The sequence below is a fragment of the Lottia gigantea genome (genome assembly GCF_000327385.1).
Source record: "Lottia gigantea unplaced genomic scaffold LOTGIsca_246, whole genome shotgun sequence".
NCBI classification, from domain to species: Eukaryota; Metazoa; Mollusca; class Gastropoda; family Lottiidae; genus Lottia; species Lottia gigantea.
Genome location: NW_008708732.1, coordinates 86,819 through 102,615, shown reverse-complemented (window position 1 = coordinate 102,615; position 15,797 = coordinate 86,819). Strand labels below are relative to the sequence as shown.

General features: G+C 31.9%; 3 protein-coding genes across 3 annotated transcripts; 1 reads left to right on the top strand and 2 right to left on the bottom strand.

The window, feature by feature from the left end:
- Nucleotides 1–5,914: 5,914 nt before the first annotated feature.
- LOTGIDRAFT_175147 (hypothetical protein) lies at nt 5,915–6,670 on the top strand (the record flags this gene model as incomplete). Its single annotated transcript, XM_009055498.1, has 1 exon — nt 5,915–6,670. The coding sequence occupies one exon, from the start codon at nt 5,915–5,917 to the stop codon at nt 6,668–6,670; it is 756 nt and encodes a 251-aa protein (XP_009053746.1).
- A 4,268-nt stretch (nt 6,671–10,938) lies between these two features.
- Nucleotides 10,939–12,343, bottom strand: LOTGIDRAFT_175146 (hypothetical protein; the record flags this gene model as incomplete). The annotated part of the gene is made up of 3 exons (XM_009055497.1): nt 10,939–11,269; nt 11,347–11,881; nt 12,139–12,343. The coding sequence occupies 3 exons, from the start codon at nt 12,341–12,343 to the stop codon at nt 10,939–10,941; spliced, it is 1,071 nt and encodes a 356-aa protein (XP_009053745.1).
- Nucleotides 12,344–14,982: 2,639 nt separating this feature from the next.
- LOTGIDRAFT_175145 (hypothetical protein) lies at nt 14,983–15,381 on the bottom strand (the record flags this gene model as incomplete). The annotated part of the gene is made up of 1 exon (XM_009055496.1): nt 14,983–15,381. One exon carries the CDS (start codon nt 15,379–15,381, stop codon nt 14,983–14,985), a length of 399 nt encoding a protein of 132 aa, XP_009053744.1.
- Between the last annotated feature and the right edge of the window lie 416 nt (nt 15,382–15,797).

Sequence of the window (15,797 nt, the reverse complement as noted above, 5' to 3'; positions counted from 1 at the left end):
TGGATTAAAGAGAGTGTCAGAGTACAATAACTATTTCCAACCTACAGTGCAAAGAATGTCATCCATTCAGTAGTTTTTTTTACAGATTCCAAAAAGCATGTAAACTTTTTAAAGTAAAAACATACATAACCTTTTTGAATAAGTTTTGTTGTTAAAAAATAATGGCTGAATTTTTTAAGTCAAAACTTTCAGATATGTTAAGGTACACATTTCTATAGATTTGGGTGTATATAGTTTTTTACGAATTTGAACAAAATTTTTCAACCTACAAAAACACGGAACGCCCCTTTAAACATCCTTAAAGAACGAAAATTATAATTGAATAAACTAAAATAGAAAACAAATTATTCCATGTCATTTATGGAGTTCATTTATAATTCTAAAGGGAAAAACAATTTGGAATGATATCTATCTAAATATTAATATATGTCCTTAAAATACCTAGGTTGTCCTTACTTCATATCTATACACAATATTAATATACTGTGACATTCAGCCCTCCTGCTAAGCAACAAAGGCACTATTAAAATCATCAGAGCAAATAGAAAAGTCTTTTGTAATCAGATATTTCTAAAGGGAATGTTTACTTGAGTTTAAATTAACATGGATGTTTTAATAAAATATTTTACAGCTAGGTAATAAGAGCCCATGAGTTATGTTAAAATTATTTGATAGAACATAAACAATTTGATAGAATTCAAATAGCCAGGGTTCAATTTATCACAAACTATCAGTTTTGAAATTTTGCTATAATGTTGGCAACCCATCAGTATAAGTTTCATTGACATGTATCAATGACACCAGAAGTATGCTTTGTATAGCCAATTTTCTACTTCTTGCACATTTTGCATTGGGCTTCTTCTGGTTTTGCAGAAATATTTCAAATTTATGAAATACGTCACCAAAAAATAAGGTCTACAAATCTACAAAATCTTCTCTAACATATTCAGCAATCAACATCTTCTACAAATTAAAAATTAAAAACCAAGCGCAATTACTAGTCCGGTTGGTTCGTTCTGCCGCATTGCTCAACTTGCCGCATCGTGCCCAACTGCACAAAAACGACTTGTAAAACGAAACTAAAGGTTTCTGATCAAATCCGGAATGACCATTTGTTTCACATGAAACGAAATATCTGTTACCCCGCATCGATTTTCTTTTTATTTATAATTTGGACCTGTTAGGAAAATCGAAAGTATAGCTTTATGGTAAAATCTGGAATAAAATAAATACCAAGTACAAACGATCAGAACCGTATAAATACAAAAGACATAAATCCATAAAACAAGACAAGTTCAATGAATAAAATTGGTCATAACTTGCAAGAGTTATGTCCCTTTACTGCGTGCTTATAACGTCTCCCATGTGCTAGAAAAAATGGCAACCGAAATGTCTGATATCAAGTGAGGAGAAGTTTAAAGTTCTCGTATCAGATGTGCCCTATAATTCGGCAGTGACTCAACCCCTACTGGTTCCAGATAAGTCCAAGAACGTCCTGGTGGACAAGGTAGAATCTTGCAAGTTACGACCAATTTATTTATTGAACTTGTCTTGTTTCGTGAATTTATGTAATTTATATTACGGTTCTGATCGTTTGTACTTGGTATTTATTTTATTCCAGATTTTACCATAAAACTATACTTGCGATTTCCCTAACAGGTCTAAATTATAAATAAAAAGAAAATCGATGCGGGGCAACAGATTAAAATATATCGTTTCATGTGAAACAAATGGTCATTTCGGATTTTATCAGAAAACCTTTAGTTTCGTTTTACAAGTCGTTTTTGTGCAGTTGGGCAATGCGGCAAAATGAACCCACCGTTACTAGTCTAAGAATATAACTTGAGCATTGCAACATTAGGTGAATGTTGGTATATCTAATGCCAATATAAAACTTGTTGAAAGATTTTCATTTGGTTGATGAACAGCATTTGGTAAAAGACATTAGTATTTGGCTTTAAAATAAATTTAAAATTGTTACTTAAAAGGTCAAATAGATTTTACAAAATGTAAATAGATATTACATAAAATTTCTGGCCATTATTTCTAGTTTTAAAACAAATTTTCTTGTCAACGGTTGATGTTTTTCCACAAATTTTGGGAGAAGTGACCAGCTTGAAGCTTGGTAAGATATTTATCAAAAAGATTGCTTGCCAGGCAAGGTAACATACGCCCACTACCAGTTGTCAGAAATGATAACAAAGTCTGTACCGTAGTGGTTTAATGTGTGATACCAATCATCTGATTTTTACTAATTTCAAGCTTTACTGAGATCTCATCAAGATCATATAAAAAATGTAGTCACTATCAGGCCTACAAGTCAAATTAGACGTATTGAATTAATTCAAGGGCAATAACTCCAAAACCGTTCACCCGATTGGTACCAATTTCAACTTGACAGAGATCTTGTCCATATATACCTTTCATCGAGATTAGATAAAAATCCTGTATCATGTATCAAGCAAAATTTGTAGGTTTTTACTAAATCAAGGGCAATAACCCTGAAATCGTTCATCCAATTATTACAAACTTCGAACTTGAGCGAAATCTCATCAATATATACATGCATACTAAGTTTCATCAAGATGGGATCAATATTCTTGCATTCATTGGTCATACAAGGCAATTTTAACTCATTTTTACTTAGTCAAGGTCAATAACTCTGAAACCGTTTATCCAATTATTACCAATTTCGAACTTGACTGAGGTCTTGTCAATATTCACAAGTTTCATCAATATCGGATAAAAATTGCAGCCTTAATCGTGCATTCAAGCCAAACTTAACAAGTTTTAACTAAGTCAAGGGCAATTACTCTGAAACCGTTCATCTGATTATTACCAATTTCAAACTTGACCGAGATCTCATCAATATATATATGCATACTAAGTTTCATCAAGATCAGATAAAAACTGTAGCCTTTATCTTGCATACAAGCCAAATTTAACACGTTTTTACTAAGTCAAGTTCATCTGATTATTACAAATTTCGAACTTGACCGAGATCTCATCGATATATACATGCATACCAAGTTTCATCAAAATCAGATAAGAAATGTATGCTCTGTCGTGCATACAAGAAATGTGGACGGACAGGGGCAAAGCAAAATATACACCCACATGGAAATTTTTTAGAATTTCTTGCTAAACTATCTTAAGAAATAATCTAATCAAAATATTTTGCCCCAGTAACATTTCTGATTGCTTAAAAAATAAAACAGATATGCCTATCATTGGCACAATCTAAAAAGGTAATAAGATTTTGTTGAGTCAAGTCTCAGAAGAGTGAAGCTTAATTTAGAAGAACAAAGCGACTAACATCAATATACCTTAATGCAGCCATCCCTGACAAGAAATGACATTGGATGATTTTAGCGACTGAGCAGCTGACAATTTCTCCCTTGATAATAATAAATTCTATTCACTTGGCTACCTTATCTTCAATATGTTTAATAATTCAAAGATTTCCATTATAAGAATTGTGTAAAATGAAATAAAAGTAGAATTGTCTTGATAATCTCACCTATAAATCAACAGTGAAATGGCCACTCAAAACCTTCCTGAACAGACTATCAGTCATTTATTTATATCATAAGTTATATCTTGCTCAAAATGGTGAAGTGTAGTATACAAAGATCTTGCACTATGGATCAAATATTTTACTACTATTTACTAAAAATCCACTATGACTGGTACCAGCTCCAACATTTTGCAGCAGTTGAGGCATAAATTGCTGCTCATAAATATGTTATTTGAAAGTTATTTTTCAGGCCAATTTATCAACATTTCATGTTGTCTTTAAAAAGGAAATTCCCCTTGCATGGCATTATATGAAAACTGGAGGTCCCAAGAGATCACAAGAGGCCTGCAAGGTACTTCATGCTGAAGACAGAGGGAAAGGTAATTTAAAAGAAAATAAACCAAAAATCAAGATGTAAATAAGACTGGATCATGCTCAATGCTGCCGACCACCATAGCTACATCTCCGAAACTGTTTAGAGATTAGGAATTATAGGGTGTAATGTTGTAAAGCAAATTTTACGAACACAGTCATGTAGGCAATAACTGAAGAGTATTGTTTGTAGAGTTAGTTAAACAAATTGATATATAGAAATAAAGTAGTGATCCATAATGTTGAAAATCTGAAATGTGTAAAAAGAATTCCTTAACATTAATATCAATGAATAACTTTTAATTCTCAATATGATGAAATTAAAAAAGAAAAATGCACGGTTAATAACATAACCTAACTTAAAACATGACTGTCATATGATATCATTTTTTGGAAATTATTTAATGTATAAGGCATACATGATTGAAAATAACAAGTTACTAATCATTAAAAGGCACTGGCACAGGGTTAAAGTTTTGTTTACAACTATGGTGTAATCATGTATAAACTTGGCAAAAGAAAGTAATTTTGAAATTATTATAAAAATCTTTAAACCTAAAAATAAGAATAAATAATTTTATCAGGAGAAATTCTTCTTATTTCTATCGAACCATTCATTGTAAAGTATTTTAAAAAAAAATTTTCTGAAATAACAAGGAGAAAATTAATTACTGGGATTTCTTAGATAAAATAGAAAGAGACCATTAGTTAAACAGTTTCTTATTATTCATCATCATATGAAGTATATCCTGTACGTTTTTTTTTTGGAATTGGTTACGATTTAAAGAAGACAACTGTGTAAGTAAGAGTCCCACTCTGTGCCACACATGGCTTAAGTCCAAATTTGAAGTTCGAAGATTTTCTAGAACTTTGTGTGATTGATTATTAGCTTGCTGTGGAAGGTATAACCATTATATTGAATGACCCCAAGTGAATTGTTTTACTACTGTTTCTCTGAATCCCAGTTGCGCTGGACACTGATTGCCTGAGTTTTGTTGCATTCTAGAAAAATTATTCATAAACAGTCTGTGACATTAGTAATTAGTGATGTCCAAACAAGTGAAATTACATTGTGATATAAACATCAAGTTCAATTACAAATCTTGCGAAACATTTCTAAAAATACATGTTGAATATATTTGAAGGTCAGGTTTATGAAGACAATTTATCAATTCATACTTTATGTTTACTTCACTGGACTTATAATTTGAGTTGCTGAGTAGTATTAGACCTTTCAATATGTTCGCAAGGGGATTCCCCATTCGATGGGGAAAGTGCAAAACATATTGAAAGGTCCCAAAAAACACCTACACACCCTACATTTCATAAATTCCTACACCAAAAAACACCTTCAATCAATTCCCACTCCAAAAAAGACCTACACACCCTACATTCCATCGATTCACACCTCAAAAAAGAACCTATTCACCCTACATTTTATTGTTTGAAAAAACCGACCACAATTTCTACACAAATTTTAAACCTTAAAAATGGCAAATAAAAATTACATACTAGATCCAATCTTTAAATTATACGATCCAATTCATTTAACAAGAAAAAAGAGGATTATATTATCATCTCACCGACTGTTGGTTCTAAATTCCAGTTGAATGATGGTGGTAGAATTACATTCGAAATTAATTCATTATCGAATTGGTTGCTTCTTTCCGATGCTTATTTCAGATGCGATTTCAAAATAAAAGATTGAACTCGCAATGAAAATCGTGTACCACAAACTAATACAACGTTAGAAAACAATTTCTTTCCATCTTTATTTAGCGAGATTGTTTTGGAAGCTGGTTCAAATCCTATAGAAACCATTAAACATCCTGATGAATTTGATACAATGTTGAAAACAGTTTTATATCCTTAAAAATTACGATTCAGTCTCAGGCTGGATACCCGATGTTGGTGATGGAAGTGTTTTAAAACAACCTGTAAGAAATGTTGCAAATGATGTGGATTTAGCTAGAGTGAGAGTTGTTGCTCGAAACACAATAGAAAGAGTAGCACGAGCAGCTAATCATGGATTCGAAAAAACGAGTAAATCAGTATAACAATGTTGTTGAGAATAATAGGTGGTGTAATTACGTAAATTGGAAATTATATCCTTTCTTCGGTCTGTTGGAACACAGACAAGTTTCCATAGGGCTACCATATAAAATTCATCTACAAAGTGAAATCAACGATGATAAGATATTCTTTGGAGAAAATGGTTCAGATGCAAAATTAGAAATAACAAATCTCCAACTTCATATACCCGTAATAACACCATCAATTGAAGTAGAAACGAGAATATTCAACTCGTTAACTAAAGATATTGAAATAGCATTTCTTCATCGTAACACTGTAGGTAGCATGACTTTAACTGGAGAATCCACTACATGGCCAATCACTAACACTATTAAACCAGCAAGATATATAATGGTTGGTTTCAAGAACTTACCAGACTTACAGACGAATAACAGAGTAGCAATGAACCAAACTCAAGATCCTATAATCCATAAAGTTCAAGTAAGATTAAACAACGATAATTATCCTAACCAACCTTTAACAATTAATCCATCCACGAAGGATTATAATGAATTGTATAGAAACTATAAAAATATGTGTGAATTATTTGGAAATCCACCTCAGTTTGAATATGTAGATTTTGCAATTTATCACCCAATCTTCTGTTTTGATCTACCAGCTCACCAAGAAGATCTTTTCAAAACAGGAGTGAACATAAATATTCAAATCGAAAAAAAAAAAAAAGGAGATGTAACCGGTTGTTTATAATTTGAAGAAGCAAAACATTTAATTAAAATAGCAGATAGAAGAATGATAAGAATTGAGTTAAAAATACACCCTTAAAAATGAAGCCTGAAACTTAAGTCAAGAAAATAATAGAAGCTATTGAAACAGCTTCCCCAACTGTAATAACTTTCAACAGTAAAAAAATCAACATAACTAAAAAACTTATTGATAAATACAAATATTGTTAAGTCAGAGACGAAATAGACTTATAAAGAATTGACGCGAATGCAAAGGAAGGTGGATTTTTACCTCTCCTACCTTTGATATTTAGTTGTCTTACCACGGCGGGTGTATTAGCTGGTGGTACAGCTGCCTGGGGTAAGCACTGCCAACGAAAATAAAGCAGCTGCAGTAAAGCTGCCAACGAAAATAAAGCAGCTGCAGTAAAAGCAGCCGAAGAACAGATACAATTTAGCAATGGAAAAGTTGGCAGCAGAGGGTAAAAAACCTTATATGGAAAAGAAAGTTTCAGGAATGGCAGATATATTGGGAACAGTTAAAGAATTTGGAAAACGATTTGGGGAAAAAACTAAGAAAACTTTTAAACAAGGATTAAACAGTATCATAGACAAAATCGACACAAGAGAAATGAAAGTCAAACATAAGGGTAATGGAATATTTTTAAAAAACATACACACTGGAGAAGGATTATTTTTTTGAAAGTATAAAGGAGATTGAGTAATTTTTGGAACAAAAATATAGAATGAAAAATGGGAAAGAAATTCAAACATTCAGAAATATTTCCTAGTAACCCAATGCTCATGTGTATATGCATGTTTTTTAACATGTTAACAACACCAAACCTTTTAGATTTCGATTCTCTGTATATCTTCACAACAACACCAGAGCAATCATATTATCAATTTCTCAAAGCTTTAGAATATTTACCAAAGAAAGATGTTCAAGACATATTTCAATATTATGAAGAAAACGAAGAAGAAGTGGAAATAAAAGATATAGATAACTTCATTAAAGCAAAGAATCCATCTTTCCATCCAACGGATATAATAGTTTTTCTTACTAAAAATGTTAATGATCTAGACTTGTCTAATATTGATAGCAATCGAAAGAACTTAATATTGTTTGACGACTGCGTAGCACAAAGAAATCAAGCTGTTCAACAAGAATTCTTCACGAAAGGAAGACATCACAACAGTCACTGCATATACCAATCCCAATCTTTTTATGGGATGGATTCTATGTTATGCAAATTTTTTTTTATTATTTGATATTAAATGACAAAGATTTATCTCAAATCATTCAGTCGATAAATAACAGAATGGATAGAGATACATTTAAAAAGGTTTGTAAAACACAATGGAGAAACCCAGATGATCATGGATATGTATTTGTTAATACTAGAAATCCTGTGGGTGAAAGAGTTATGATCGGCATATGTTAATTTTATTTTTTAAAAATGGATGATTTAAATAATATTTAAAAAAGAAATAGAGAATATATCAAAGCTAAGAATAAAATAAAGACCAAAGTTGAAAATAACAAATTACAACAACTTGGATTAACAGAAAATCTACAAACTTTATTTCAACCGATATCAAAATCTCAAGAGGATATTAAAAAGAAATTAGACCCCCTCGTATAGAACCTCATATAGATCACCCCAAACCGATTCAATATTGTGGTTTTGTAATTAGGACTTTAGATGATATAAAACATTATTTTTCAAACCCTAAAGCAGATTTACCAAGGAGTATTACACCAAAGATGATGAATATGAAGTTGACGAAGTAGATGATTATGCTGAAGACAACAATCCAATCATACAAGAAATAGATGAATTCGAAGATATGGTATCTGGACAAGGTATAATGTTTTTATCCGACAACAACGAAGAACTACTTAATAGATTACAAATAATAAACTAGTGTGCAAAAGAAACGATACCAACTTATTTTCAAAATTGTTTTTTACTAAGTGAATTGTCTAATATGAAAACATGCCAATTCGTATTGCACATCCCAAACACAGCATAGTCGATAAAAATACCGGGAACACGTGATCACTTCCGGGAAAAAACGTAAATTTCATGAAAGTGACATTGTATAAAACGGCTGATCAGACACATTGATATCACAGCAACAAAAAGAACACAAGATATGCCATGTTTGACAGCCATCAAGAGAGAGAGAGCCGTTGGAATGGTCCAACAAGGTGCGACACACGTCGACGTCGCCAGAAGGTTGGGCTGCGCACGCATCACTATCACCAGGTTGATGCAGCGGTTACGTCAGACAGGTCAGACGTCAGACAGGCCCAGGAGTGGAAGACCACAAGTAACCACGCCCCGTGAAGATCGTTACATCCGGGTATTACACCCGAGGAACCGCACCGTAACAGCGACGTCCACGGCAGCTACAGCACTGGGACACAGGATCAGTCAACAGACCGTCTACAGGAGACTATATGGTAGTATGGTATCCGGCCACGTCATCCCTACCGTCTGACGCCTCGACACCGGAACAACAGACTGATCTGGGCCAGGCGAGTTCGACGTTGGAAACGGCGGGACTGGGCACGTGTTATGTTCTCTGATGAGAGCAGATTCCTCATCTTCAAAAACGATGGACGGCAACTTGTATACCGACGATTTGGTGAGCGTTTGGCGCCTAACTGTATCCAACAGGTCCGGCCGTTTGGAGGTGGAGGGTTAATGATTTGGGGTGGCATATGTGGTGACGTCAAAACGAGGCTTGTCGTAATTCGTGGAAACCTGAATGCACAGCGTTATATTGATGACATCCTACGGCCTGTTGTGGTGCCGTTTATTCAGCAACAGCTTCGTGGACTCCTTTTCCAACATGGCAATGCAAGGCCACACACAGCAAGATTGACACAGAACTTCCTTGCCAACGCCAACGTACAGGTTTTGCCATGGCCCGCATGTTCACCGGACATGAATCCCATCGAGCACTTATGGGACCACCTCGATCGGCAAATCCGACGTCGCCGTGTGCCTCCAGTCAACGTCCAGGACTTGGAACGATGTCTCCTCGAGGAATGGCAATGCATCACTCCCAACGTCATCAGACGTTTGACGGCATCAGTCCGTAGGCGTGTTCTGGCATGTATTGATGCTCACGGTGGACATACCCACTACTGACTTGACTTTGTGACGTGTGGTGTGACATTTCCCGTTGTTTCTGTGATCAGTGCTCTAACGAAATGTTCTTTTTTCGACCCCACCCATCTTTAAAGGCTTGTCATATTGGTTGTACAGATTTTATTGAAATGAAATTTTTGTACAGATGTTGTGAAAGGATTTCTCAAAAGCATAACACCAATCCTAAACTTCTGCATTGTTTAGTTTTTCTTTTATGTCGTTGCAAACAGGTGGTATCGTTTCTTTTGGACACTAGTTTATTAGCGGCATCGATCACACAGACAATATAATGAAGTAAATTGCATATTAAAAAGACTTCTCGAGAAAGGTATTATAGATAAAAATGATTATAAAAGCGTGATTGAAAATAGTCATTAAAAAATGTCAAATAAAGAACAACTATTCGTTATCACCTCAAATAAATCAGACATTTAATTGTCTCTAGATTATGAGTACGAACTCGATCGCAATCAAGAATATGAATTGGGTTTGAATTATTTCAATTCCATTAGAAATATCAACGAGAAAATTACCAAATAAAAAAAATATCAACAGATAATGAAGTTACAATCAAAACCATACGTTTACTACCAGAAAGCTATGAATACGTAGCCATTACGATTACCTTTCAGAATATTGAGGAAGTCTAAATGGTAGAAACAATATTGAATTCGAAGGTAATTTGAATCTAAACAAAATAAAATTGATATTAAGAAATAAGAGTCAAGTTGATTTCAACGTAGAAAATTCATTAAATACTTTACTAGGCTTTGATAAAATAATATACACCCAATCCACTTTAGCACCACACAAAGCTAATATTGAGAATGATATCAATGTCATTAATATTCACTGCAATTTGATAAACGGTGAATTTTTCAACAAATACAAACGTCAGATTATTTACAGCATTCGAACATTCACTGTACCGATTGGATATAGAATTATAGAGAAACCATTTCAAACAACATATTTACCACTTGATTCCTTTATGATTAAAGATATAAATCTGGAAATCAAAGATGGTAAAAATAGGTTTATAGATTTTGGTAACGAGGAAATTGTTATTCAACTTCATTTAAAACAAAAGAACTAACTCTTCATTCTCTTCTTGAATAGTTGGGTAATCCTAATCATTAAATTCGTAGTTGTCATCCATGTTCAATTCTTTTCCATCATTGTAAGGATACATAATTCCTTCATCATCTGGTGCTTTTCTCTTAACGAGATTCAGATAACTTTTGAAAACTTTCTTTTGTGTATCATCATCCTTTGGAATAACTATTCCATTGGTGAACCTCTTTTCCCATCTTTTGTTAAATTCATTCGTCACATCATGTCCGCTAGCTAACTGAAAGTAATCTTCGACATCTACCTTATCATTAGAGTATCCCTTTAACGTTTTCTTTTCTTTTAGAATACCGTCAGAAGTTAGAATGATATTGTATTTGACTTTTGGGCTATATATAAACCATATATAATTCAACCATCACCGTAAGCATTCTTTCCTTTACAATAATCATTTTCGGACACCAACCCAGCTTCATTTAATTTATCCCAATTGCTAGATGAAATGTATAAACTATCAGTATCTGTATAGTATATTTCCGGCTTATAAAATCCATCTATTAATTGAATAAAATTATTCATTATTTTTTTACTGTGAGATAATACGAATGATCCCAAATGACTAGGTGTTAGTCGTGTAGATTTAGGAGGTATACAGTCAAATTCTTTTTCTTCATCATTTATCTCAACGATATATTGAGTGTTATTTACTTTAGGATAGTTTTTGACATGTGAATCGAAGTTGGTTTTTAAAGTTGCTTCACTCCATAAATGTCTCGATGCAGTTATATCCTTCTGAATAGATTTACAATACAAGGAATTACCTAATAATTTCATGCAATTACTACCCACGATATTACCTTCTCGTTTATATTTATTTCTTAGATCTCTCAAAATTGAAATATAATCTCTATAGGGTGGAGTTTTAAAATTTTCTTCGTATACTATACCATCTAATATTTTAATAATTCGTCCACCAACTTGATCGACCGATGTTAAAACATCTGAACAGGAACCATTTCTGAATCTGATTTTAGTGCCAGTTTCAATTATATTATCACTTCACAAAACTCCTTTAATACATTACAAATTTCATCCATTTTATTCGTTTCAAATGATTTTCTGTTAGCAGAAACTCTTCCTCCTTAATGGATTGTCTGATAAAATATCTTATATTGTGTATGTGAGTAAACTTTTTCTATATTTTCATACCATTCTTCTTCTACCATTTCTTTGTGGTAATGATATAAATAATACCAACCCTTTAAAGATAAAGAAGGAGCCGTTTGATCATGGGAAATGTTCTGGAATACAACTTCTTTCATAACTTTGTTATATTTTATCAAACAAGCTCCAAGACATAACGTATCTCTTTTAGCATAAGGTTCTGATTCGTGTCTGAAAGATTCCCAATTATCTTCAGTGTATTTTGCAATATTAATATCGGTGATCTTTCTCAAATTCATTGGTTTATTAGATTATTTCCCCATGCCGCCAAACTAGATTTTTCATGTTGATAGGAACATATGAAATTAATATTTTGCAGATAATTAGAGTTGCCAATTATTTGTTTTTGTCTTTTCCATTTTTTCTGTAAATATTTATCGCTTAAAGGTAGAGATAGAATGCCTCTAGCTGTTACTAGTGGACATTGCGTTAGTTTTTTTGCATTTTTAAGCACGATCCAGTTATCAAAACCGCTACCGTTATGAGATATTTATGTTAATCTTTTTTGATCTATTTTGATTTATTTTTCCTAAACGTTGAAACGTTTGATCAATGCAATCTTTACCCACAAATATTTCTACTATATTCATTAATTTATCATAAAATTCTTCTGGAACACTATCAGTGGGATTCAAATCTGGAAAGTTACGTTTTATTCTGTCTGAACATTTTTCTTAGTTTTTCTAAATTAATTAACGTGCAAGAATAAGGTATAGCTTTATTCGTTTGTTTTTCGCAAATCCCATGCAATCCCATGCGTTTAAACAATCATCGTGAAATGATGGAAAAACATTTAGTTTGAGAGGTGAAACTCGTGTTACCGCATTATCATCTCTACAAGTTCTCCATACGTTTTCATCGTAATTATCTTCTAATTCTTTAATGCCTAAGGTTTTGTTATTTCTTCTAATGAGACAGAAATGTGATTTGAATTTACTGATTTTAGCAGTTGTCATATCTCCTTTACTCTTTGATTTTGAAAAATTGTTGATGAAATCTTGAAATTCTTTTGTGTAGTCTGTGTTAAAAAAAAAAGCACATTTAATATGAATGTTTCATCATCTAAAATTTCAATTATATTCATATTTTTAAGTATCTATTTTTTAACTAGGAATTTTTCACTTCTATTGATGATATTTCTATATCAAATTTATCTAAAATTTCATTGAATTCTTCTAATTCTTCAATGGTTATGTTCTTATCTTCTCTCGATCTTTCAAAAAATATGAATAATTTATTAAGATATGTATTTAAAATTTCTGTTTTCTTTTTATAATGAGATTTCTGTTTTGATGTAAAACCTAAAGTAATCAATCCACAAGATGAAGTTTGAACGGCAGTGAATGCGGCTAATACAGTTGGGACATTTATTGGAAGCATTAATCCACCGGTTATGGTTGTTGCCACTGTTATCCCTACTGTTAGAACTGTGCTTAATGTTTTGAAAACAGAATCAATTCTACTCCATGTTTTTCTGCATTTTTTAAAGTGTTTTAGTTTTTCTTTTAGGTCGTTTTGTTTTTCTATCATGTAGTTTTGTCTGCTTTCTAGTTCCATTTTCTAGGTAATTAAATTAAGTGAACTTCTGATAAAGCAAAAGATGGAAAGTGTTTAATATCTACAATAGCTTGCCCAGTAAGATGTCCACCAGGCAGTATTTTTCATTATCTGTTATAATTATTTCAGGTTTAATAATAACAACTTTTACAGTTACAAACGATATTTGTTCTTTCGAACCATTAATCTTATTCAGATGAACTGAAAAGTTTGGTTTTTCGATATTGATTTTTATCATACATCTACAAGTATATATATCTCCAACTTCTAATCTACCATTACGTTCAATTATTGATGAAAATATTATAAATTGTTTATCTTGTTGACTTTTATAAATATCGATTGAGGTAAATAAATCAGTTTAAGAGGAATGTTTGAATGAATAACTACTATTAACAAAATATAGTTTTATGTGTTCAAAGTCTGTCGCTCCTAAAAACTGATAACTGGTTGTTGTATCTTCTTTTTGTGGTTCTGGATTTCTAATAATACTTGCTGATGGTGGACTTCCGTTTCCAATATCATGAAAAATAATCATCTTCTTTATCTAGTGATTAACATTCTAAACCTATCTATATATTTTTCACTCGTTTTAATTTCATATAAGTGATGAGTCTTTCTGTTTTCGTCGTTAATTTCTAATTCTTTAGTTTCCACATTTTCTGTACCATTGATAAACTGAAAGACTTTACGAGCGATGAATTGATTAGATGAAAGTAATTTTTGTCTGAAGAATATTGAATCAACTTTTACCTGGATAGGAAAATTAATTTCAATTATAATGTTTCCTCGGAAAATATGTTGGACAATCACTATCAAACATGCCTTGGGGAAAATCATGCTCTTATATTTGCTGTAAATCCATTTTTTTTAAAATTCAAACTCCAATGATTTATGAATATTAGAAGTAATAGAAGAAACATCTCCATCACTCAAATTTCTAAATGGAAGATTGAAATAATATGATGTATTTTCTTCCTTGAGATGCTTTTCTATATTTTTCTCCTATTTTAAAACTTCGTTATTAATAGTGGTTATTTGTTGTTGAATAACACTATCATCAATATTTTGTATTTGTTGTTGAATATAGGTTTTGATTTCGCTATCATCAATGTTCTGTATTTGTTGCTGAATATAGGTTTTGATTTTGCTATCATCTATGTTTTGTATTTGTTGTTTAATGTTTTATTTTTGTAATCCACTGTTAAGTTTAGTTTCCAGAGCATTTTATTCCTGTTGAAACGTATCTTCATTTTCATCTGGAATGTTATCTATTAATTGTTGAATGTCTAATTTTTGTTTTGCAATCTTATCATCTAATTCAGATATCAATTAAATTTTGTAACTCAGTTTTGTTCACTACGTTGACCAATTGTTTTTGAATAAAACTTATTAAACCTGCTACTTCTTGCTGTAGTTTAGTATCATTAAAAACATTTATATTATTTAGTTGACTTTTGAAGAATCTTTTCACATTACTTATTTTATCTTCTAAATGGTTTTTATTTACTTCAATTGAATTTATTTGTTCCCGTAAATATTTCTTTTGAACAGCGTCATTATCGTTTTCCGGAGACTTTAAATTAGTTACTTTGAAATTGTTCATATCTAAATCACCTTGAAGTGTGTCTCCGATTTGATCCACAAAGTAAGGTTTCGCTTTATTTATCCATGCTCTAGTGTTAGGTTTTTTGGTTTCTAATCCAAACTTGTTCGCCATTTTTATTAAGTTAAATTTTTTACAATTTCTTCAAACTGTTGTTTTCCTAAACTCAACTGATATAAAACCCAAAGTGAAAGCTGTCCACAAAACTTTTGTCCTGGTATTTGAATTTGAAAAGTTGACCATTTGATTGGTTTATTAGTCAATTGCACTATCTCTTCAGTGGGTTCTAATCCAAAAGAATCGAAGAAATATAAGTTATTTGAAGAGTCTTTGTACAAAGCAGAATGATAAACTCCTTTTTGATCGGAAGTATGTATATTTGTTATAGCATAAAATTTACCTTTCTTATATTTGAGATCATTTATTTTATCTCTCATACAATAATAAAACTGTGATATATTTAAATCATTCGCCTGTCTCATAAGTTGAAAGTTTGTGGTTGTATCAGTTCTATATTTATCGAGAAAGCT